At 46.8% G+C, this 26,139-nt stretch overlaps 1 protein-coding gene across 14 annotated transcripts in view; it reads right to left on the reverse strand.

Moving 5' to 3' along the window:
* Positions 1-827: 827 nt before the first annotated feature.
* The window catches only part of BCOR (BCL6 corepressor), a 111,924-nt gene continuing 86,612 nt past the window's right edge, over positions 828-26,139 (reverse strand). For 8 of the 14 annotated variants that reach the window (XM_039888376.1, XM_039888352.1, XM_039888360.1 and 5 more), the window contains 14 exons: positions 25,821-25,946; positions 24,432-24,510; positions 20,639-23,482; positions 19,920-19,973; positions 19,263-19,449; positions 12,759-13,019; positions 12,057-12,406; positions 11,122-11,445; positions 10,558-10,812; positions 5,562-5,728; positions 4,288-4,433; positions 3,606-3,683; positions 3,240-3,396; positions 828-1,987 (listed from right to left, as the gene is read on the reverse strand). In XM_039888376.1, coding sequence (XP_039744310.1) covers positions 1,696-1,987; positions 3,240-3,396; positions 3,606-3,683; positions 4,288-4,433; positions 5,562-5,728; positions 10,558-10,812; positions 11,122-11,445; positions 12,057-12,406; positions 12,759-13,019; positions 19,263-19,449; positions 19,920-19,973; positions 20,639-23,482; positions 24,432-24,510; positions 25,821-25,906 — 5,280 coding nt within the window. In that variant the 5' untranslated portion in view covers positions 25,907-25,946 and the 3' untranslated portion in view covers positions 828-1,695. Of the gene's footprint in view, positions 1,988-3,239; positions 3,397-3,605; positions 3,684-4,287; positions 4,434-5,561; positions 5,729-10,557; positions 10,813-11,121; positions 11,446-12,056; positions 12,407-12,758; positions 13,020-19,262; positions 19,450-19,919; positions 19,974-20,638; positions 23,483-23,853; positions 23,986-24,431; positions 24,511-25,820; positions 25,947-26,139 lie in introns of those variants that run through there. The other 6 variants (XM_039888431.1, XM_039888420.1, XM_039888450.1 and 3 more) reach the window with 4 other exon arrangements.

Here is a 26,139-nt window from a genome sequence, read left to right on the forward strand (position 1 = left end):
CACTCGGCATTCTGAGCATAAACGGATTTGATAACAGAAATCAGATGTTTATCAAATCTTTGAGAAGGACGAAGAAACATGAGTCAGGGACAACATTGGAATTACTGGATTCAAGAGTAATCTGCCGAGGTTGTCATCCAGGCATCAGAATGCTCTGGCCACAACCTATCATCCATGAAGCTGAAGATCCGATGTTGGAAGGCTGGTCTAGTCACTCCGACTGGTCAGTGTGTCTCCCCAACCTTTCTTATCAGCAGCCACTAGAACAGAAAGATGACTCTACCTCACTCTGACTTCCAAACGGAACAGGCATTCAGATTCCTAGCTCAAAGGAATCTAGTAATTTTCAGCTTTCTAGCCTCTACAATGAAGGAAGAGCATAAAAAGATGTGGGACAGAAATTGAGGGCCAACTGACAGTGACATGGATACTGTTAGAAAAAGTAAGAGCAGTGTAATCAAAGGTACAGGCAGGCCTTGACTATCAGGCCAAGCAAGTTTGGACTTAACCTACCTAAAGATAAAGGGTTGGCCATGATGAAGCAACTAGTCTGTCAAAGCCAAAGGCAATGTAGAAGCCAACCAGGGCTTTGAAGGAGATGGGGAAGATAAGGATCTGAGAGACATCAAAACACGTGTTTACAAATTGAGCTTTCAGGACAGGATTCCAAATCATATTCTGAGTGTAACTCCCCCGAAATCTCGCAGTGTGCTTTGGTTCATAGACTATAAATTGCCCTAAAGTCATCTATGGGGAAATGACCATCAACATCACTCTAAAAAAATCCGTGACAACAATGTTTTAGGAATACATAGGACACAACATACTTCAATGTTCTCCTTTCCTCAACAGGTTTATTGCCTTTTAAGAAAATTTTTGTAAAATATAAATACAAAGGCAGAGAATTTACTTACAAAGTTAAAACACAGATTTCAAACATAAACACACAATTCAGAAAATTTTAGTTTTATGTACATTTTCAAGCAACCTCAACATATTATGTTAGTTTTCAATATTTTACAGGGTACAGAAAAAAATAGCTCAAAGTCTTCTTTAAATAAGAGCATAAAATGTTTAAACATATAAACAATCCGGTTTGATGCGTGAAAACTAATTTCACAGCTTTTAAATTAGGATATAAAAGTTTCATACAATTAGTTGTTGTGTGTGGATATGGTTTGAATTTATATTACACGCTACTGGATCACATCCAATAGCATTTACCTGGCCCGAGCAGGTACTCTGTAAACAAAACAAAATTACAACATCACCAAGTGCCTTCACCGAATTCACTCCCCCAAACCAACCACTGTTCTGACCACACTCTAAACAGTTATGGCCTCTGTCATTGGAGATTTGTATGAAAGTAAGCCAAAGTGTGGAGCAACTTTTCCTCATTTTTTTCCTTAAAAAAGAAAAAAACGCAAATGTTCCAAGTAAAAACAAACATATCCCAAAGCATGTGTGCACTGAAAAGTAAAGAAACATTATAATAACTTCATAAAAACTGACTTAAAAGTTTAAAAAGAAAAAAAACATGTTTCTAAGTCCTTCCGACTGGAGTCATTTCTCTTATATAAAGAAGAGATATTTTCATATGTAATAGTGTCCTTTCTTTACAGAAATAGTCGTATTATGACACATATGCACAAGGATTAACACTATAACACACTGTACACGGCAGGCCTGGCGAGCTCACCAGTAGTCATCCGAGACCATGTCGCTGGGGTGTAGCCACTCCATGGTCGAGCCCAGCAGAGTCTGAAGCTCGCTAGTGAATTCAACCAGATCTAAGAGCTCCTTGCTCTCAGGGTTAAAGGCTTCCAGGTCTTTGGAGCAAGAGAACAAGAGACTTGCTGAAACTTGCCGGTAAAACTCCGCCTCTGCAATGGTGACAATTTCCACATTTGGGAAATTGCAGCGGAATATACGGGAGGACATTTTCAATTTCTTAAGCACATCAGAAAGCAACAGCCAGTTTCGAGGCCTACAAAAGAGAAAGGAAAGTGGTTCAAATTTCTGGCAAAATTAAAAGTGCTCTCAACTCTTAAATGCCACTCCGATAGGCTTAGTCCCTAGTTAGAACAAGGGCCATTTACTTCTGCCTTGACACCACTTTCCCTACCATTTCTTACCATACCTAGAAGACAGGATCTATTTCTAGCAGTGGGAAACTCTGGATTCATCTGGATTTATTAAGAGACCATCTAGGGAGGACCAATCAACTTAGCCAGAAGCAGGAGCAACACCTCTGAATGAGACGGATCACAGGCTGCCCTCAGTGCTGCTGGTGCTGATGGAAACCGACAGGTAACAACTTGCTCACTCAGCTCTGGCCACAACTCAGGTCACCATTCTCCAAGTGAGTGCTCTGCTTTAGTCACTGGGGAAAGCCAGTCTGTATCCCAACCATAGTCATCGCAAGCTCCTCTTTGATCTCTCCTCTTCCCCTCCCCTCATGAATAGAGCATTATAAACACAGATGGCTGGCTGGCTGGCTTTCCTTTCCTTTCCCATGCCTCCCCCACCCAGCCCTCAATGCTTTTGAGAAGGAACACTTTACATTCCTTACATACACCCTTGCTACAGTTCATGATTTCTATTACTAATAAAATATCACTGTGATGACATACATGCTTATAGCCTCAGAGCCCTTAGAAGAGGATGTTACTCATTAAGCACTGCGGTCAACACAGCACAGAACACAGTCTCCTGACATGTACACCCCAAGGCCTTGGTCACAGGAGCACAGTGGCCCAACCATAGGAGCCATACTGGATCTAACCAAATCTGATGATGACACACAAGATCCCAGGTGCCATATAATACTTTTCCTAATCTTATACAAGAAGAGGATATATTATCAACATAGTCCAGTAGACCTCAAGTGCCTTGAAAGGCTCCTATGGTGGCCTATGAGGAAGCTCCTAAGAAGAAACCCTTCCCAAAGAGTTTAGTGACTGAAAGATCCACGTTGCTGACTCTTAGTGAAATTCTAGTCACTGACTTCAATGTCTTTTGAGCTCTGGGGGTGTGTTCTGATGGGAGCAGTTATATTATGCTGTGGCCTAACCCCCATCCCACGTACACAGTTTCTGGAAAAGATCTACTGCATTTCACAGACACTTAGGCATTCATTCACCCCACCCATCCATCCTCATCTGCTTCAAGGGATTTCTAACTCCTGCCACCCCAAGAACATCTGAGCTAGTCCTCAACCACATGATGACCATACTCACCCCTGAGCGACGGACACCTGGATGTTATAGCATGGTAAGAGGGGGCTTTCTGAAAATTCAAATTCAAACACATCACTGTAGGCCTCATCGTCGTCATCCTGGTCCTCTGGCCCTGGGGGGTTTGCTAAAACATCATATCCGCTTTCATCATCTGGTTCTAATGGAGGGCAAACAAGGAAGAGAGAAAGAAATCAGTAAGCCACAGCAAGACTTAAGTCGTTGTCAAAAAAGGACTCTTTAAAGATTCTTTCTCAACTGAGCTACCCTGCTTACAGCACCCACCACCCACCACACCCCACCCACACCAGAGAAATATTCTGTAACTCATTCACCTTCCCCTGAACTAAAAAGAACAATTCAGCTCACCACACACAGAGCTGCCATAAAACTCCCAAGAGCCAGTGGAGTCATCGTCATTACGACCCTGTAGGTCATTTAAATAATCTGGAGAGAGAAAAACAAGATAAAACCCGTTGGTGAGAATCAAATGCTGGCAGTTAGAGGGCACCTCACTTCTTGTCCACCCCATGATACTCCCTTTGTGCACTTTTCCACACTGTTCTCTGCTGTATCTGACCAAAAGCTACATAGCTGCTCACCTGCCCTCCCAAGGGAGGGACCGCCCCAGCCCATCAAAACAAAATCTAGACTGGCAAGCTAGGAACTGTTTCAGCCCTCAAAGGCAAAAATAAAGTATGTATCACCAGAGAGTAGGGGGAAGGGGGAGGTAGACGGGGTAAGGGGGATCAAATATGTGGTGACAGAAATCTAACTATGGGAAGTGAACACACAGTGTAAATATATATATCCCTTACTGTTAAAGTGTACAGCTGAAACTTACTGGACTTCGTTAACCAATGTCACCATAAAAAAAAAAGTATGTATCTCTTTGAATTGTGTATCTCCTTCTTTGATAGACTAACTTTACACTGCTTTTCCCAGTAAGCGAAACTTAAGGTAAACAAAGAGCTAGTGGCATTCTTTGGCCAGGAAGTGTGTGAAGTCACCATCTAGGTGTTTAAATATCATTTCTTGAACTTTGTCGTACCTGTTAAAAACTTTTCCATAAGTTCGCTGTGGGTCATTTTCATGATGGTTCTACCTGAGTATGTAGCCAAAGTAGGATCAGCACCATAGGAAAGAAGTAAGCGGACAATTTCCAAATGATCGTTCTCGACAGCATCATGGAGAGGCCTAGGATAGATACAGAGAGGAATTCAGCTTGTGCACACAATGCTTGCCTCTAATAATAGGCAAAATTAGGTGTGTGTATGCCAAGCCTCTTAGCAGCAGTATTTCACCGAGGAGGCATGCACGGTCACTGCCATTCCAGATAGGGAACCTGAGACAGTGACTGGCCCAAGGTCAAGCAACACCTCTTTACTGAATATTTCAGGCCTAATTCTCAAATGCAAATCTATCTTAATCCAGGGCCTATGAAGGAACACAAGCAAAAATGAAATCATATTCAATGAACTGAAGTAGCTAAGATAACTTGCAAAGAAAAAAAAAACCATCATTATGGAAACCAATACAATAAGCAATTGTTATATCATTAAAAAAAAAAAGAAAGCCTACTCTTTTAAAAATAAACTAGGTGCAAAGTGGGACCTCTCCTGAAAGCCAAACCCCAACAGCTTAGAGAGCAATGATCAACCCTCAGGCCCAGAACCAGTCACTGGGAGGAGTTCTCATAAGGGTAGAGAGCGCTCCCGCCAATGTCGACTGAGGCACAAAACGCTGCCCAAAGTCCCATCGTGAGGGTACACTATTTGGAAACCATACTATACCAAATACATTTGTTTTGCTAATGGTATGACTGTTGGGTAAGGCATAGCACCCCACCCACACAACCGGGAAGATGCTCAGGCTGACTCAGACCCAGGCTTTGACCCATGAACCGAGGTCAAGGACAGGGTAGGGGCCAGACCTAGGGATGTGGGTGGACAGGGCAGGTCCTACCAAGCCAGAGGCAGTTGGCCCTGTCTGGATTCCTGGAACTGTCAGCTCCCATACATTTTAAGGGCTGTGCTTTGATTTAATAGATACTAATGAAGAGTTCAGGGTCTTAAAAGGCAACACTTCCAATTCAGGCAGGCTCAACATTTTCAAGGACTTTCGTCCCCGGGAGCATTGCAAACTTTCAAAGTTTTATCTGTATTTTCCAGAAATGTCTGGCCGATTCCATTTTAGAGGACTCCACCATCAGTGTGCTTCCATGTCACTCTCTATCTTTCCTTCTGGGGCTCCCTGCATACCCAGAGAATCACTCACTACCTGTGCCCCAGCAGGGCCAGGCTGACTTCGAGACCCACCACAGACCTGGTTCCATCCTGGGCACTGCAGTTGACATCAGCGCCATATTCAAGAAGGTGTCGCACGATGTTCAACCACCCCCTAGCACAAGCTTCATGCAGGGCACAGTATCCAGCGTTGTCTCGATGGTTCACATCACAAATCTTATTCTCCAGACAGTATAAAACCACCTCCTGTGGGGACAGGAAGGGGAATGCCATCAGACCACCGCATCGTGAACTTTGTAAGGGTGGCCTCTCTATAGCTTGGCAGTACCCTCTTTCAAAGGCATACACATCCTTGGGTTCGAGAGCCTACTATGGCACAGGTAGGCAGTGGATGTCTTAGTGAGGGGGCAAGAACATGTGTGAAGGACTTCGTGATGGAGACAGTGTCATCTGGCTCTGCAGGCTAGTGACTGTATATGAAACCTGGCTCTGCTGCCCTAGTAGCCTGGCCCTGGGCCAGTTACCCTTGAACTTCTCCAAGTGTCCATTTCTTCCTCTGTGAGACAGGAGAATAAGAGGCTCTATAGGGCAGCTGAGAGGATGCAATCAGATAGCTATAAAAGCCCTCAGCCCAGGGCCTGGCATGGCCAGTATAAAACAGTCTGGCTGCTAACATCTTAGATAGCACATTGACAAGTACAGGGCACTCTCACTTGATGAGCTCATTCAGTAGGTGGTAGTGGATGACAACACAAGTTTAGATAAAAGTATGGACAACCGATACATAGACATTAAACCAGCTAGAGAACATTCCTCAACTTAGAGACAAAGAGATGCCCAGATTAGCTAGATCCTCACACCTCTGTAAAGACCCTAAAACAGAACCTGGGGCGCAAATGTTCCTGTTTGTATGTTAATTAGAGTAAAAAAGAGGCTTTCTCTATGGACCACACATACCACCAAGAAATGATACAAAATGCTTCAAATAACCCCACCCTCTACCCTCTTCAGGAAGAATCAATATAACATTTTCATATTTACTTAAGTTAATGACAGGGATCTAATATACCACATACTGTAACCTACACATTTCAAGAACTAAATAAGTCCACCCTTGCCCCTTCTCAGAAGGTGTTCTGTGTCAACAGTTCGCATTAGAATCACCGTATTAATCTTACTCTTTTGGCATGTGAATATATTAATGTGAAATGCTCCCAGAAGCAGAGCAGTAACTTATTCCAACATTTTATTGCGTTGACTAAGAAAGTTTTCAAACACACAGAACGGCATTTGCCACCAGAAAACGTATTTTAATCTTTTCCTACAAGTCATGCCCAGCAGAGCTGTCAGGTTCTGAGAGCTGGGATAGGCAGAGCCTGCAGGTGGTCCAACACATACTCCACTTGGTCAGGGCGAGCTGGATAGGGTCAGAGCAGACCTCCCTGTGACAACTCTTAAATAACTCATCTGTTAAACCTAAAACAAGGGTCATTCTAGCTATCCATAGATGTTGAGGTGGGTTCTGAAAAACCTTTCATGATCTTTTCGAAGACATGTCAATCACAGATGACCACTCACTTGGGAGCTAACTAGAATGTTCCATATACTCGCCCTTGTGAACCTAATGTTGCATGCTGGTAAATCTGGCCATCGGTGCCCTGTTGCTTCAGGTCACCGGAGCGGGTCCCTTCTGAAACAAGAGGAGGAAGAGAGACGGCATAACCACAAATGTGTTTCTTCGTTCGGATCCTAACCTGCCAGAAAACCCACAATCCTCTGGGCTCCCAGGCCACCTGCCCTGAGCCCTGGTATCTAGGATACCGCATGAAGCTGCTGCTCTTTTAGCAGGCCCTCACTAGCCAGACTCGAGTGGACGGCTGCAAGCTAATGAATTGTATGCCCCAGCCAGGGAGAGGCCCCGTCACGTGGCTCTGGGATCAGGTCTGAGCACCACTGACTGCTGTGCACAGATCAATTTACCCAGGTCCCGGCGGCCTGCCTGGTGTCCTGTCAACCAAGGGTTTATTTGCTGACAATTATGGCCTTCACCTGGAAACCTCCATCGCTACTAGGGCTGATTCAAGGGTACCTAGAAATGAAAGGACAGAAAAGCTGATGGGTAAGTCGACTCTTTTCCTGGAGGATGGCAATAGAGGTGGTAGTAACCCACAGCCAAGTCAGACATTTTGCCACGGGCTGTCCTAACTCATTCATGTTGATATCGCTATTTACATTGCACTTCTCATTTCCCGAAATGAGTATGTCTTCTGTTATCCCACAGTAATCTATGAGATATCAGAAAGGAAAGTGGTACTGTTCTCATTCTACACTTGGAGAAACTGAGGCCCAGAGAGGTTAAACCCCAAGTTCAATTAACATGAAGTACTAGACCTAGAACTCAAGTCTTTTGGTATCCGGGCAGATGGGAAGATTCAAAAGGCCCCAGAGGACTTCAGCTAGAGGGATGCAATCCAGACATGGCAAGTATCCCACAGGACCTCTCTGTTGGAGTCAAGCGGGCTAACTACTTTCTCCTAGCTGAGAGGGTGATTGGCTTCTAAATGGATGGCAACCTCTGTCATCAACAGTTGGAGGGAATGGTTAAGAGGCCAGCCAAGTCTGTCTACCCAATACATTTCTTGGTTTATTTTCTACTCTAGAAATGGGAGTGTTTGAAGGGCAGCCCACCCATTCCCAAACAAAATCAAACTGTTTTTGTTGGACAGTTCTCTGTTAAGCAGCTATAAGCTGAATGCCATTAACCACAAAATGTAACCATAAAGGCCATAAACCCGACATTGTTAATTAATTAAATGCCTCATTAACTTTTTTAAAAACATGATTTATTCAATTCATAGAAAATTTAACCATCACCACTAAACGCATAAGCATGTGGTTGCACACTGGCCTTTTAGCCTAAGAAACAGAAGCTTTGTTACTGGGAGGGAAAGGTTTGAGTGTCTCCGGCCATGCAAGTCATCTATTTAACACAGAGGGTGTTTCTAAACCTCAAGAACCAGATTAATGACATAAGGCTCAGACAGCCTCTTTACTGCACATGGTATCTTTAGCTAAGCAGAAAATAACAACTGGAAAGACTAACTTCAGGAAATTCTTCTCAGACTTTGCACATTCAAACTATACCTTTATCCCTTTACCAGGTTAAGCAAATTGTCCTTCAACTTTAAAAGATTTAGATTGCCACATTTCCTGACGAGCCATTATCCCAACATTTTAAATTTTGCCCAAAGAAATCCTAGAAAGTTGGGTTCAAAGTTGAAAGCTTTCATCTAGTAGTTAGATGCTCAGTGCTATAACTGGTGATCTGTGCAATTTACATATTGAAATTTACATTTGAAAGGAAAAAAAAAAAACAAAGCAGTTGTCCTGACACAAACATTCCCAAGGCTTCATGTGCCATCAAACTTCCTGAGAGAGCCAACAAGGGTATCTTGAGGTCTCTGGGTCCCAAGAGTGACTGGTGGAAATGATGCGAAGATCAAAGGCAAGGCCAGGAATCCTGCAGTCCATGGCAGGTGGAGCAGGCTGCTCTCCTGCCCATCCCCCATCTCCAGTGTCTGCTGGAAACACAGTCCATTTTCTCAATCACGACTAGTAAAGAGCGAATGCTTGGCATGTGGAGTCTAGCTCAGTGTCACCTGCAACATCAACACTGATCTAGGTTCTACTGCTTTCAGCTCACCAGAAGCCAACTAGCTGCCACTTGGATTTCATGGGTTAACTACCAGTTCTTTCAGAGTTCTCTCCAGGTAATTCAGAGATCTCCGGAAGGGCCATGTTGATACAAACAGCACATACAACCAACAATCAAAAATACCCCCAAACTAAGAAAGTGCTAGTGCTTCTAACTTCCTACCTACACAGTCATGCCTCAGGGGTAGGCTGGGAGTAGAGGTAGTCACACCAGGAAGGGTTCACTGCACAATGAACAGCAGCATGGTGCTGGCCAAGCTCTGGGAGCCAGGGCTCCGGACAAATCCTGTGAGCCCTCAGCCAAGCCCGTGCCAGCATGAGTCCTGCCACCCCGGCACTCATCCACACCTCCACACTCTGCCTGCTGAGCGGCATTTTATTTTCACCATTCAACTCCCAGAGGGCTGATGCCAGCATTAAAAAACGCCTTTGCCTTGTAGGCTATTACATCACAATTTCAACTGACAAGCGTGGTGGGGGAGCTGCACAGGGCAGAGGGAGTAATCTATCTCACAGAGGTTTGGAACCGTACAAAGGGCAATTCCAATGTGAGCCAGTCCGAGAGAGGAGTGGGGTGGGTGAGGAGTGGGGGCTGGGCTTTGGAGCCAGACTACTGGATGGTTACCTGTACAAGTTGTCATTTAACCCTTCTGGGGCTCAGTTTTCTCACCTAAAAGCGGGATAATCCCAGTTATTACCACACAGAGATGTGGAAAAGGTGAAATGAGTTACTTTGGATCATACAGGCTTAGAAAGATATAAGCTATCTTTCCATCTATATTGCTACAGCAATATAGGCTATTGTCATCAGCAATGCTGGGTAGAGATACGCAGGCGAGGGCAGCGAGTTTGGGGAAAAGCCTGAGCTGTCTCCCTCCTCAGCACTGGGCTCCCTTGCCCTCTTAGAGACTGCTCAGGTCCTCCCCACCAACCCCTACCAACACAGACATTGTCTGCCCACAACTCAAAATAGAGCTAACAATTTCTCTCCCTCTCGCTAATCAGAATCCAAAGGGGCTCTTTAAAATTCCCCCAGTCGTCAAGCGTTGGGTTATGTCAGATTTTATATCAGAGATAAGTGAGCAAGATCGGAGGATGCCAAGCAGCCTACCTGCCTGAACACGAACTGAACATCAGAGAGGCCTTTCTTTTCACACTGCGATTGAACAAAAGCCACCAAAGAGACAGCTGTAGAGTGGGGTTAACGCAAACATCCTGTGGGATACCCAGCCAAGCACCCTGATGTGGAGGGGGCCAGGCTCTGAGTCCCATCGCCTCCCCTGCCCTGTATCCCCCTCAAACCTCAAGGAATAGTAGTAGCCTGTAGTTTCTGGATTCAGGGCACCCCCAAAGACACTCACCTCATAGCCAAGCCGGGCGGCACGCTGCAGGAGGGTCTCACCGGCATTCTTATTGACAATAAGTCTCCGTGCTTCTGGGGGCATCGGGCGCGACTGGGTGGTCTCTGGAGGGGAGCTCGAGCATGGCAGCTGCGAAGACTGGGAAGCTGGTAGCAGTTGTTGCAAACGGTCAAAGGGCTTCTGGTCCTGCTTGGCTGGTGACAGATCATAGTCGGAACTGGGCTCAGGCCGCTTTCGGAATCTCCGGACAGTCACCTATCACAAAACCAGGCAGTGCACACATTTAAGGCCACCTTCCATAGCCACCTCTTCCCCGAGGTACACACCCAAGCAGAAGGAGGCCCTTTTTCCTTTCCTTTGTTTGTGGGAGGGGATTGGGGCCAAGGGTTTCATTCTTACTAGTTTGAAACTTCACCGCTACCCAAGAGATGTGCCCTGTAGGAAAGGGGAGTGACATTTGGGGGAGGAGTCCAAGAAAAGGAAAACTTTGTCCCCAGAAGCAGAGCAGCAGGCAGGCAAGATGTGCATGTCCAGGCCCAGGGGGGAGTGAGGGGCCAGAGGTACCTTGCCATCAGCATTCTCCACGTAGTAGTCTCCCGTAAGCGACAAGCCCCGCCTGGGCTCCTGGGGGATCAAATGCTTGGTTTTACACAGTCTCTTCCCGGATGGTTTCTCGCTGGTGTCGGTGTATTTTTGCAGCAGGGAGGCAGCCTGGCAATCCTCTTCTTCGTCTGTGCACAGCACATCTGTCTTCTGGCTTTCTTTAATTTTCTGATGTTTGGCAGGCGGCCTCGAGGCTGGTGTGCAGCTTGGCTGAGTCTGCTTTTTGCCGCTTGCATTGGTGGATGAAAGGCTCTTCATGGGCGGAGAGCCCGAGAACATAGTGTGCTCAAACTGAGGGGTGGTGGGGGTTGGGGAGGGGGAGAAAAAGCAGGCGTTACACAGTTGTAGCCCGTGCAGAGAGAAAAGCTCATTGTTAGCACTGATCACTAGAGTAGCTTCAGTTTCTAAAGATATACCAATTATGTTTTCCAGGCATTAATATTTTAATTACCCCACATTCAAACAGCAAATAGGTTAACCCACAAAATGCCAAGTGGCAAGTTTCTTCAAAGGCCTGGGACAAGAGGGTAGAAGCCAGACCATTGTGCTTTATCATCTCCACTCCACTGGGCCTGGGTACTTATGACTTGGTGACCAGATGCAGCGTGAAGGTGGAGTAAGTAAACTGGCAAGCCCCTGGGGTCACCCAAACTTCCTGCCCAGCCATAAGCTGGGTAAGAAGCACCCCAGGAGGTCAAGCTCCTTCCTCTCAGCTGTGTTCCTCACTGTACATTCCAGAAGGAAGTATGGAGACTGTAATGACATCATGAAAGAACTCCCTGCCCACTACCTCGGTCAACTTCTATGGCACTCAGGTCTCCGCAAGGGTCCTTTCCCACAGAGGGCGAGTGACCCAGTCTCCAGGAGTGGGGCAGGCTGTCATGGAGTGGCCTCACCGTACCTTGTTCATTGTCACTGGACTTGAGAGACTCTTCCAACCAGCTTCTGTTGCCTTTGGTCTCTGCCCTTTTCCTGCTGGGTTTCTCTTCGGAGATGTTATTGCCCTGGGCAGTGACCTCAGGCTGAACCGCCTGGGTCACTTCCTTCCTGCCCTGCCGGCCAGGTTTGCTCTCTGCTGCTGACACCTGCTGCTCCCACCGTTCTCTAAGGTGCAGCAAGTGGCGTTGTTTTTTAGGATGGAGCCCTGTTAATTCAATGCACACCTTCAGGTTGGTCAGCTCATTATAATGTGGGTCTTCTAAGTGGTTAGAGGAATTGTTTGTCATTTCCCTCTCAGGCCAGTCATCTAATGGAGAAATAACTACAAATTAATCAAAAAGCCCCCTGGGGGGGGAACAAATTGTCTTATGCATTACTAATGGGGTGGGGAGGGGAGGGGGTGTGTCACTGTCTCTGCTACAGCTTCTCACCAAGTCTTGGGAGGGGCCTATTTATCTTTGGCCATCTTCCCGGCCAAAAGATCTTTCCTGCCTCTGGCTTTGGGGGAGGGAGGTGTGAGCGGCTTCCCCAGGGCTCTAGGGTGGGACTGGAAACATCCAATGCACCACCCTGCGACTTCCCCAGGGACCCTGCAGTGAGAGTGGAGGCAAGCCAGTCCACCTGTGGCCAAGCAGGCATCTAAAGCAGACCAAGCTCACCTTTGGAGACGCGTCTCCGTTTGGCTTTCAACAGAGGGTCCTCTGGCAGCTCTTCCACAGTGGTCTCAGTGTGGGTGCTGTCACCTGAGACTTTGCGCTTTCTGTCCAGCCGTAGGGTAGGGCTGTGTGGCATGTCCATGGCCACCTGCTCTGTGGGTGGCTCAATCACAGGCTGCCTGTCCATGAAGTACTTCTCCATGGGCAAGTCTTTGTCCTCCGAGGTTTCAAAGGGGTCATGTTTGTTTCCACCACTATATTCACCTGGTAAGGGGGTGGGGTGAGGAACAGTAACACAAAAATGAAGGCTCAAAGGTCACCACAAGAAGGCAGGATCTGGGAAGCAGGCGGGGCCCTCCATGCCTAAGGTAATTTGCTACCAACGGACCTTTCTGTTGTCACTGGGGGCCTCACACACTGAAAGCACAAACCCCTCAGAAATAGAACAACCCACAGGAAGGGCAGCTGAAGACAATCAGGTGGTAAAAGCAGTCAGTAGGGTGTGTGTCACAACTTTTTATTTCTACCTTTTTAGAGTTGGGGCATGAGAGAATTAAGGATATGAGGCATCGACACTTTTTTTTTTAAGTATAAGATGAAAGACCTTCCTGCCTGCTACATCCCAGTCGGTTAACTTGGATGGTGCTCAGGTTCCCCCTCCGGGGTCCTTTCCCAGAGGATGGGTGACCCCGTAGCAGCAAGATCCAACCAAGCCAGGGCTGACCCTCTCTGTTAACATTGGTTGAGGTCATTATTTTGAAGTAAAAGGATGGTGTAATAATGAGACCTAATATCACCTAAACATCATCTACAGAAAGGATAATACCAATGTTCACTTGGGCAACAGGTGAGATGACAAAAGAACAGGGATGGGGGAGAGTATTGGGAGGCAAGGAAGCTGGAAGTCCAAGGACACTGGAAAGAGAAGTGTGATGCACACACAGGGTCAGGGGTAATGTTAAAGAACTCAACCTGATCACTGTACATCCCTCTGTCCTCTTTTGCACATCTGCGGAGGGGAAAAGCATACCATCACAACTAAGGGGCTGCTCCCGTTTCTTGTCCAGGAGGAAAGCCCTTGAGATCCTGTCACTTCAGTAACACCACGCATACCTACAAGGACGAAGTCACTCCACCTGGCACTCCTTCGTGCCTTCCCTCACATGCAAGCATCTAAAGACATTCCAAAGACAAGAAACTGCCCCCTTCACCATCAGGTATGTCTTTTATATGCTAGGCCAGCACTTGCTAAACTGCTCACTCGAATACCACCTGTGCCACTTCTGCTCCTGCTGCTCAATGTGATGTCCACTTGGGGTCTTTCCTTAAATTGCCTCAGCCCAACATCTCTCCCTGCTTTTGGTCTAACCTAAGAAATAGCTCATTGACTGCTTTGCTGCTCGCATTTTTTCTAATATACAAATAATTCCATAGCCATCGAGGTGACATCCAGATGTTCCCACAAGATGACCTTGCATATCACCAGAAGGAACTTGGTATTTTGGTAACACTGAGCTAAGTAAAGCTGCCCAAATCCATTTGCAGATAAAATCATAAACACGCTCCACATATGCCGATGCCATTCCTCCTCCTTTCCCCAGAGTCCACTTCACATTATCACCCCTCACCTTCAGACCAGCCACGTTGGTCCACTGGTCAGTGTTCTCTTGGGGGCATTCCCAGCACTGAGTGGCAGTCAGCTGTGGAGACAAGTGTCTCCCTGGCCTTGGCTAGCCTGTGCTCTTAATGGTGGAAGGAGCCCATTCACCTCCTCTCAGAGGGCATCCTAAGGTGGGACAGACAGTGCCATGTCTACTCTTGCAAAGGATTGATGGATGTGCCCAAACCGTGCAGGTCTTTCATCATAGCAGCGCCTCAACACAAAGCTGGTAGCAGCCAGAGGAAATCCGTAGCTCACCCAAACCTCTGGCCTGTAGAGAAAGTGGCTGCAACTCTCACTCCGGCTGCTCTATGACCCTCTTAACAGCTCTGGCAGTAACAGCACCACTTTACAACTTGGCCCCCTTCAGTTGTAAAGTGGGAAATATTACTGCAAGCCACCTCCTGGGGTGGGCTTCATAAAATTTGGCCTAACCGGCAAAAGAGAAAGTCGGGAGAAACGGCTTTAACAAAAGGACACCAAGACTCTCAGACCAGCTGGAATTTCAGCCCCCATATGTATGTGAGGGATGTGAGCCCTCCTAGTTATATTATTTGAATTCTCTTGTCCAATCAGCTGTCCCTGAAAGCCCCGTGGGAGGGGCTGGGGAATTAGTGTGTCCAAATATAAGGGCTATCTTATAAACTACCATTGCAATTCTAGAATTAATTTTAGGTAGGAAAGATGGTTCAAACCAGGTGGTTTGAAAGCAGAGGTGACTAGGTGATTATGACAGAGTGCCTCCCAGAGTCACAATCAGGCAGCAGCTCGGCCTGGTGTAGGGCCCTGCCCTGAATGGGGCTGCACTGCCCTGCTACCTCTACGCGTACCTGGGATGTCTCCCAATTAGATTAAAAATTACTTCCACATTTTATGTTTTAGCTCCAGGTCTCGTAGTCATCTGAGTTTGTTACAGTCCCAATCCTGCCTAAATAGGCACTTTCCTCAGGGAGATAAGTTTCCCCTTAATGACAAACTTCCTTCTCAATAGTGAAATTACTTTCTATCTCAACCACCTGACCTTTTGCTACAGGGCCCACATTGCCCACCACAGAAAACCACCTGGAAGATGTAAGATGATTTATTTCACAGGTGTTGGCAGGCAATGACTGACTGGGGACATTTCCCTGCTCCTTGTTGAACGAGAGCACCCTATAAGGCGAGTCCTTTCCGTCTCCTCTAGGCTTCCCATCTGATAAAGCTGCCTAGGTGCTGAGAGTGCCCCTTCACCTGCCAGAACGGGGAGTGCACCACACATCTGCCTGCCATTCCTGCTCAGCCAGGGATGGCACTCTTGTGCCTCACCTTCCAGACAGTCCACTCCTGCCTTGTCCCCAGAGACCCCACAGTATCATCTCTGTGATACCTCACCCCAAACTGAAATTTCCCACCCACAGAGAGCTTAGCTGTTTTCTTCCCCATGTCACCTCACCTGAAGATCTTCTCCCAAACTAGTTCCATCCACCCTTTCCCCAGCCCCCAAGTCTCTCAGGACAAAGATCTCAATTTCCCTCAGTGACACCTCCAATACCTTACTTAGGCTAGTAAGAATCCTGAAGAACACCCATCCTAACTGCCCAAGATACACATGGCCACCAGTTATAGGGGAGACTCCAGGTCACATTCCTGCACACCAGACTTGGAGCTCCTCAATGAGGCTATCCCAACCACAACTCCCATGATTACCCTTGGGGGCAAAGGAGATGGAGATGAATGAACAGGGTCCTAACCATCATGTTCTGCCATCGTTGCTACTTTCGGCCCTTCTAAAAGTGGGAAGCCATGTGCCCTTGGTCACTCAATCTAAGCAGACGTGACTGTGGCCAGGTCGTTCATGTTTTAACACTCGATCCCTGTAGCACAGTCATATGACTCAGCACATACATCCCATAATTTATCATGGTTATGCCACAGCATTACTTCACAGAAGCATCACCATGGCAACATTTACAAGTCACCATGGCAACAAAGCACCCTCACCATGGGTAAGCCATGCCCAGTGAGCCCTAAACAAGGTTGGAGGGTTATCCATAACTGAAAGTCTCTCCTCTGCAGATAACTATAGCACCTCCAGTAAAGGTTAACAGAAGAAGCAGGGGCAATCTCTGTTCCAAACTCAAACGAGTTTATAAAACATGTAGGTGCTTGGACAGAATAGAAGTCTCCTTAGTTAAGAACTTTCATAAAGCCTTTTGACTCAGGTTTCTTTCAGTTCCTCCCCAGGCATTGCCACTGAGTAAGTCCTGGGTCTGCCCCCATCCAAGTAGCTGGCAAGGGAGATAGTCATTCTATGTTCGAGACAGTCATTCCATCTTCAGAATGCCACTGATAGTTCCTATTAATAAATTTCCAAGTTTGAGGAGCCTCCTGGTTCATTTATTCAATTTCTAAAATAAAAATTTCACTCAGCCACCCCTATTATCACAAAGAATAAATGAAAATCCTGGCCACTGTGTTTTCAAATTAATTCACTTTTCTTAAGCAAGCCCCTCCCAACGAGATGCTGTCTTAGAAAGCTCCTGGTGCCTCCAGGAGCAGAGGGCTGCCTTGGAAGAGGCAAGATGTCTGGAAGGCATCCTGTACCCCTCTTTGTGACCCCTACCTGCCCCAGCTCCCATGTACTTAGAGCTCAGCTCTCGGCTACACTGACACTCACAAGAAGAGAACCTGAAAAGGGAAGCAGTGTGGAGCAGGGCCCAAGCCCATGTGGGCTCAAGACACAAGGGCCAAAAGGACAAGAAAGCCCATTAATTTGCAGCTGAATGGATCCAGCCCTTGCTGTCCCCTAGATAAGGTGACAGAAAGGACAATGGCTCCTCTAGATTCCTCCTCTTAACCAACCACAAGCAACAGAAAACTGGGGATGGCGACTTACCTCCTCTGTTCCCTAATCTTTAAAACCGAGCCTCTTACCTTCCCCAACCCTTGTCTTGCTTTCGCTGGCCATTTATTGCTCGTCGGACCATGTCATAAATGCTCCAGCAACAGACCTCATTGGTCTGAGCTTGGAGGGACTTGGGGAAAGTCTTCCTGAATCATCTAGGGCTCAGACCCTGCTCCTCACCAGCTACACTAAGTTCTCATCTCTTTCCTTCAGTGGGAAAGATGGGTAAGGACACAAACTTCTCTCAGAGGAAGGCTGGGGTGAGGCCAGAGATGTGAAGGGCATGGGTAACCCAAGGTCTGGCCATGTTACTGAAAAATCAGAGGCAGAGAAAGAAGACTTGAGGCTGGCTAACTTTCTGCTCCCTTCCTCCAGCCTTCCTCATCGTCCACCCAGAAAAGAGAGGGATTCTCCCTTGCAGGCAGTTCCCTGCTCCTCAGGGAAGCACCTACCCATTGACCTTGCCCACTTGTACCAGGTCTCCAGGTCTCCCAAAGAGCTGGCATTCTGAGGCACCTCAGAAGAGAAGGGATACATGCCTGCTGTTATTATCAGCGAGGAAGAAAGCTTTCTTTGCTGCTTTACTCAAAAGCGGCCTGGACCCTCCTTTTTCCCGTATCAATCCAGTGAGGTGGAGGTATAAGGACACCTTTACTTCAGGCACATCAAGAATCTCTGCCATTCAGGTGAGGCCGCCACTGACTAGCAACAGAAACTTCCTTCTTCAAGACTAATATAGAACAAACTGGTCCTGGTTGTGGCCTACCCAGAATCCTGGCCATGGGCCCTTGTTTGACTCCAAGGATGAGCTAGGGGAAGGGGAGGAGCAGGAGACTGTGCTCTAGGCAGCGAGAAACATGCTCTTTCGGACCATAAATTCTCCCAAACTCCATTAGGCACCAATGAACTAAGTGTGCATGGGAAGGTCAAAGCTATGACGACCAATGGCACAGAGCTCACAAATGCACCCATCATCCCCAACAGTCCTGTCTCAGTAGGGTTTTGAACATTCATCCAGACGCCCTAATTTACTATCACCAACAAGGTTTCTGAGAGCTGGAACGTGCTACAGGCCTCAAATGTGCACACATTTAAGAAACAAGGAAAAAGACCTTTTCCACTTTTGGCCAACACATCTTATCAGGCAGGGAAGTCTTGTCAGCAAATCCCAAAGCCCACCACAGCAGGAGACCAGCTATTGGGACTGAAGAGTGACTTGAGGAAAACATGAGCTTTCTATCTACATATTGCCTCCAAAACATAATACACCCTGTCTGGTGGGAAGAATCCCTTCATTTATACAATTCCCTTGGATTGTGTTGACTCCCAATGATGACAAACAAACCCACCAGAGAAAATAATTATGCCTATCTTTACTGTGCCTTCATCATCCTTCATCCCATTTAAACAAAACTTCTGCCTTTGGAGGGAGAATACAAGTATTCTCCATTCCAGACGAGATTGTCACTTTGGGGGGTGGGGACCAACCACCTAGGGCTGGAAGTGTCATTCCACTGCTACAAAACAAAACAAAACAAAACAAAAAAAAAACAAAACAAAAAAACAAAACAAAAAAACAAAACAAAGCAAACAAAAAAAAGCAAAAAACGTTATCTACACCTGCTACAAAATAGAACATAGATGTACCACTCTTATACTTAGTCTCCCACTGCCATTCCTCTGCTATATTGTATTAGACTATTAGTATTTCCCTAGAAAAGGAGATGTGTTCCAGGAAATAATCTTTCATAAGTGCCTCATTCCTGGATGCCACAATGTTCCAAAGGACAATCAGCCCTTCCTTCCATGGATGGCCAAGACTGGCCTGTTTCTCCGAGTAGCTGCCAACTGGACATTGGGCCATGATAAGTGCATTACTTCCTTTCACCTCCTTCAGCTCTGGGAATAGTCACCCCATTTTCACCAACGTGGTACCACAAACAAGCCACTTGGGTTTACTCACATCTCTCATTGTCGTTCTGGTCGGCAATGGCCTCCTCCAGGGCGACCGACTTTGGCTTTTTGTCCTGATTTCCTTTCAACCTTTCCCACTCGGCAGGGCTGAATTTGCACACCTCGGAGTCTTTGGTTGTTGGGTGGCTACCCTCTCTCTCTTTCATCTCCAACTCTGAGAAGCGCATCATTGCACGCTAGAAAGAGAATGGAGATGGGAAAAAAAACACCTTACCATAAAAGCTATTTCATTTGCCTTACCTTAAAGGAAAGTATTTTCAAAGAAAAGTTTGCCCAAAACCAACCACAATTTATGATACAACCGAGGTATTTTAAAGTTTAACAAATAAAAATTTAAGAGTATCTATATGTAAGTAATCACACATTCTTTATTCATAAAGCCACATGTATAGATATATATGCGGTGTGTATATATATCCATACATACACTATTGCATAGAGACAGACATTCTCTTTTGAAGGTAAATAAAACAAAACAAAAACACAACGCAAAGAAAACAAAACAAAAACACAACAGAAAAGAAAACAAAATGCACAATGAATAAAGACGACCATGGCCCACAAACTTCCCTTTGTATATTTGGAAATGAAATTTAACTCAAAAGGTTTATGTAAGATTCTAGTAATAAAAATTTGAAGAACTGACCTCACAGTAAGCAGCGGGTAGACATAAAATACTGTCCTCTTGTAATCCTTCCATCTATGTAATTAAAATGGGCACTCAATGGATCATTTAGATAACTTCATCCATTTTTATAAGCATAAACTAAATTTTTTTCTTAACATTGCAAAACAATTTGGCTTTATTTATCTTTTAATTAAAAAGTAAAATATCTTAAGGAAATTCCTATACAACATCTATCATTCACTAGCAAGTTAAATACATACTCTATTCCTTTAAACAATAAAACTTTTTTTTTTTTTTTTTTGATTTGAAAAAATTGCGCGAATCCCACAGACATGCGGCTGCTACACACCTCCACCAAGTATCACGTAAGGCATTCTAAGCAGCACTTCTAGGTATATTTGTTAACATACAATAACGGCAGAGAAATCAAAGCAATTGATAGGTAAACATCATGCAGTCTTTAGATAGCCTTCACAATAATTAAAACTTACATTATCAGCAATCGAATGAAGTTCTCTTAAAATCTACAGAGTAACTTAAAATAACCAGACACATGAACCTAAGTGCTACCACTCACATCCCCTTACTGGCCACATTTCATACATTTAAATTACCATAAGCTTCATTAACCAAATCTGCCCAGTGTCCTGCCCTACTATATTCCCCCAGTCCTCTTTACACATTAAAAAAAAAACTGACAACTGGTAACATTACTGAAATTCAAGTGGGGGGCTCACCTGCAATGCCCGCTGCTCCCGGCTGAGCTGACTGGAATCTGCATACAGTTCAGTAGTGACACACTTGAATCTGTCACCCACGTAACCAGCGGAGTTGGCGATTCTCTTTGCCAGCTTAGATGGCTTCGGTTTCAGCACTTTGCCATCATTTGATTCTGCCTCATCAGTTCCATCTTTGGTATAGGTGGGGGTGATGTCCACACTCGGTGGGGCACCGCCCACACAAAATGGTTTGGGATCCTCTTGGGTTTTACCAAAAGTTACAGCAGGGCCATCGCTCCCCAGAGTTGGCTCCAGGAATGAAGTGGAAACTGGCATCCCTAGGTTCTCTTTGTTGGTTCCTGCTGGAACATTTTCCTTGCTTAGGCTGAAGACTGATTGGCCCGGAGCCTGTTTGAAAGTATAGGCTTCGTGGAAGTCATTGATGCGCCCCAACTCCTCTCTAAGGGTGATGAAATCACGGTGTGGCTGCAGGGCTGGGTCAGTCGAGGGCTTGGTGGGCTCAGAGCTCTGGCCAACACTCTCAGCTCCAAAGCCAGGTTTGGACACGTTTGCATCAGTTTTAGCATCTGACTCTTCTCGAAGGAGGTCTACATAGACAAGCTTGTCACTTTTGACAACAGTTTTCCCTTGATTCCAGCTGGAGCTCGGCTTTAGGTTCTTGTCGCTGGGGACATCTGGATGTAACTTAGTGTTGCTAGCTTCCAACATCTCAGAAAAGCGGTTCCGGAGGGTTGGGTCCTCATAGCGGGGTCTCTCATGGGACCGGGACCTCCGCTCGGGTTTCTCCTCTTTCGTGATCTCTATGGGAGTGTGAGGTATCAACATGGGATGCACCATGCCCAACCCCAGAGCGTCTTGGTAGGTCACAAACTCTGGCCGGCCCGTGGGCAGCCCGTAGGGCAGTCCAGGCTTGGGGGCAAGGTGCCCAGGAAAGAGACTGCCATTGGGCAATAAAACTGGGTGAGGGTAGACAGGTCCCTTGCCATGTAAGGAGAGAGGACTTATAGCGATGCCCTCAGGTGCTGGGTAAGGGAGGTAACTCCTAGGGTAGGGAATTGGTGGGGATCTGAACGCCTCATTTGGAGAGAGAAATATTGAGCTTGGTGGGAGGCCATTCTCGCTTGCTTTGAAGCTCGGTTCTGGGTTACTGGCTTTGGTGCCCTTGCTGCTGGTGCCACCGCTGTGCTTGGCAGGCGTGGTTGGGGGCTGGCCCACGTGCTGAATGACAGATGGTGTGGTGTCCATGGAGCTCCTGCTGGTCTTGTTGCCATCTGCATTGGCATTTGGGGCTGGCGATGCAGAGGCTGGGCGGCCCGTGCTGGACACTGCCCCTGAAACATTAGTGACCATGGCATCTGTGCCGCCCATGCGGGGACACGAAGAGCTCCGCTGCTGTGGTATTGCCCAGTCCAAGGCCTTGTTTTTCAGTGGCATGCTTTTGCCATTGTTCTCTTCGTTGGGACTTGGCCCAGGCACCACCCAGGATGAGGGAGCTGTGCTAATGATTTCAGATCTATAGATAGCACAGCCATTTCCTGGAGGAGATAAGGTTTCTTTCGGAATCTCACTTCCGGAGAGCACTAGGCCACTTCCAGCTCTGCTGTGAACCAGAACTGTGGGAGCCATCTTTTTCATGTGCTCAGCTTTGGAAGCATCTACATCCACCACTTTAGAAGATAAGTCCAGTGGCTTATCAGTGACGTCTTTGGTAATCGTCTGCTTCTCCAAAAGAGGAGGTGAACCGCCATCTTTCCTGTCTTGACTCACCGTTTTCCGAGTGTGCCCGGAAAGTGGCTGCGCACTTTCAGCCCCTTCCGGAGCCTTTGTATACTTGCTGTTGGAGAGCCTGGCCACAGGAAACTCGCTGCTAACCGTCATGTATGGCTTTGACAGGGTGATGGAAGGCGAGGTGGAGATCCTGGCATAATGCTTGTGGAATTCGGAGTAGGTGTCTGCAGTGGGCTGAGAGGGAAGGTGGACTCGGGGTGAAGGCCGAGGCGAGGGTGGCAACAGGAGAGCTGCGTCCCCTGGCAGGCCACTGGTAACTGGCTTGGCAGAGGGCACCCTAGGCTGTTTACTGTTCTGGATGTGAGGATAGGTGTGGGAATCAACAGGGTTCCCAGGACTGACGCCCATCTTCCAGGGCAGGCTTTTGTCTGTGCAGTGGACCAGAGGTGGGATGGCTGGGGAGGCCGAAGGCGTTGAGAGCCTCATGGGCGAAGCTAGGGATGACGGGATGTGAGGACTAACATAGTGAGGTGGCGGCAAGTATAGAAAGCGCTCCCCATTGGTGCAGACTGGAGAATACAGTGGCTGGGCCAAGCTGTAGGACTGCTGAGGTAGCAAGGCCTTATACATGTTCAGTGAATACTTATTTGGCGAGTCAAGAAAAGGGTAGATGGCTGGCGTGGCACCCTCCATGTAAGGATTGACCCAGGGCAGCCGCAGGTAACTAGCACCATTGATGTTGAGAGGGCTCTGTTTGTCGCTGGCAGGTCTGTCCAAGCCCAGTGTTTCTGCTGTGGGCACAGCACTTTTTTGTATTCCAGGTGGTGTTTTGTACATAGCACTGAAGCCATTTGGGGGTTTTCCAGAGACAGCGGAGGCTTCTACTGTTTCAGGTGTATTCGGTTTGAACTGTACCTCTGGGTTTCTTTCAGAAGAAAACCCAAGACCACCTAGAGTGCTTGTGGCAGCCTCCCGACCTTTCTCTGAGCCCAGTCCACACAAGCTAGAATAGACGATATTGCCTGGGACACGCAGCCCTTCTCGGATCAGGCCAGTGCGGTCCATGCTCAGCGCTGCAAGGCCATCGATCCGATGAGCCGTGGTTGCATCCACCTTTGCAGAAGAACATGGGTGTTACTTAGGACATTCCTTCAAAGCAGCTAAGCCCATCCCAAAGAGAAACTGCAAACTAGCTCAAATTGACACCAGCCTCAACATCTGAGCAGAAAGAGTTAAAAAGGAAAGGATTCAGAGTCTCTGCTTCCCCACTTATCTAAAACCCTTTGCTGCCCACCTTCTCACCTGTTCAACTAGTATCCTGTAAGCCTACAAAACATTGATCCCTTTAGACTTGAGACCCATACATTAATTCAATCATCTATTAACTCTGGAAAATTCACCTTCTCAGCAAGAATTCTTTGCGGCAACTGAGACACACCAACTTCACTACTACCAACACCACCTTCACAGGGTCCAAAACTTACACTAAGCCTCTCCAGGCCTGCTGGGTTGGAGGCAGGGGCAGTGTTCACTGATGTTTTCCTGGATATATTTAACATAACAAGAAGCAATCTTCACTGGGACAGGAGGAACAGAGGACTTTAGCTGTCTCGTTTCTAAATCAATAAAGAGGCCATGGGTCAAACTGTGGTTGTGTCTTTTGACTTCCTCTCCCTGGTATCTGAAGAAGGTTCTGTTTCATATTTTACCGGAAAGGTAAACCCTAAGGATCTACTTGGAAGCTGGAAATTTATCCAGCTGGGAGCATTTATGTGGCATGTAGCTTAGCGAAGAAAAGGCAGCATATATCCCACCAGTCGCTAGGGGACACAGACATAAATGGCAAGCATGTCCAAAGGAGTACTTGGCCAAGGACCCAAGGTGGGAAGAGCTTAGGTGAGGGCTTAGTCCAGCAGCAGACAGAGGCTTTCTACTCAGCTCCTCCCTGAAACACTCCTGCCCCACCCTGAAAAGTCCTTTAATGGTATGCAAATTAATGCACGATTGATTACAGATCACTGAGATTCAGATAGCACATCAACAGAAGCCATTAATCTCTTACCACGTTGTGGTTCAAGGGATTTTCTTCCCTTAGTTCCAGTCTGGCCTTTGAAGTGTCACCATCATTTACAGGAATTTTCCTATTTAAAAGGACACACCAACTTCATGAAAGCGTTCTTCACTTAATCTATCTTTCATAGATTACCCCCAGAACAGACCAGTTTCTAATAACTCCATTCTCCCAACTGCCCTTAAAAAAAATTCTTTCCCAATGGTATATATTGAAAGTCGTTGCCAAATGGAGACTCAAAAAACAAAAGCAGGCCAATAGGGACGTGAAATCACAAATATGACCCCAAGTTGGGTAAGCCAGAAATTAGGCACAACCATTCCTCTAGTATAATCTTTTCTCCAGAGAAAAGTAGGCCAAGTAGGCCAATCTGGGCTCTGCTGTCCTAGGTGACCCTTGTAAGCTCTACCTGAGGACACACATTAAGTAATACAATGGCCAAAGACCACAGCAAGGGACATAAAACTGGACTCCAGTGGCTGGCCACATCATCCACTTCTGTCACCCACAAGGGCAGACTTTTAAAACTTTCCTCCAAAGTTAGGTACCATGTCCTCTGTAACTGGTTCCCATGGTGGTAACAAAGCCATATTTGACTGCCTTTATCAAAATGATGGGGGATATATACTAATATCATACAAATGTCGGCTGCTCCAGGCTCCAGAGGAAGCCGCACACCTGTGCCAGGCTGCTGTTGCTGCCCTGGGACTTGGTATCAGAGAGCATCGATAAAGAAAGCGTCTGGTGCCAACTTCCGAATGCCCAGGATAAAATCGCTGACAAGCAGCAGAAGAAAGTTTCATCATTACCCCAGAAAGCAGCTTAAATCATCTACTGCTCAGCTGCCTCTACTCCACTCTCCAAAATTACTGATTAGGAAGCATAACAGACCTGTCAGGTGACTGAAACCAGGAGCCATTGGCCTCAGTGAATGAGCGGCAGAGGACACCGAGAAACCCTGAGCTTAAATGAAGTGAAGGGTGGCCAGCTCCCCAGTTATTACTGAGCAAACTATTTGTTTTAAAAGCACATCGAATGCCGATCCACCTGGGCCCACACTCCTGACATTTAGAGTTAAAGCAGCATATAGACTGGGATTAATTCTCCTTCATAAATATGAAATAATAAATTAAGGACGAAAGTGCACTGAAAGGCCGCTTTAGGGGCTAATCTTTTAAAGGGCGGCAATGCTTCGCTGAGCCAGGTTGCCTGTTAAAACTGTAAATCAAGGGCTGCCAGCAAGGCGGGAGATCGTTCTCCTCCACCCCTTTTGGGCCCACTCTGGCTGTGAGAAGGTGAGAGGGGCCTTGGCTCTGCTCAGGGCTGGGGGGGGAGACACTTGCGCTCTCCCCAGGGCCTCCGCCAGACAGGCACATTCACCTGTCTTCGTTGATCCCACACATGCGGACCCTCTCGCTGTTCATCCAGCTGTGAACGTTCCCATACAGGGGGGTTGCTGAAAGCATGTCGTCTTCTTGGATGGCAGCTTTTCTTCAAGCGTCTAGTCTGTTAAAAAAAAATCCCAGGAGGTTAAATAAAGAGCCAAGCAGGAAACGAGAGAAGCCCTTTTTCTAGGTAATACGTACAGAACAGACTCAGGAAAGCAGATTGTGCTCAATGTTGTACAGATGGCCAGGAGTGAAGGCATACACCTGACCCAAAGGTCCGGTGAAAGGAGAGGGTTAAAGCGCCACCCTCA

This window comes from Pteropus medius, unplaced genomic scaffold, assembly GCF_902729225.1.
Source record: "Pteropus medius unplaced genomic scaffold, Ma_sr-lr_union100, whole genome shotgun sequence".
Lineage (NCBI taxonomy): Eukaryota > Metazoa > Chordata > Mammalia > Chiroptera > Pteropodidae > Pteropus > Pteropus medius.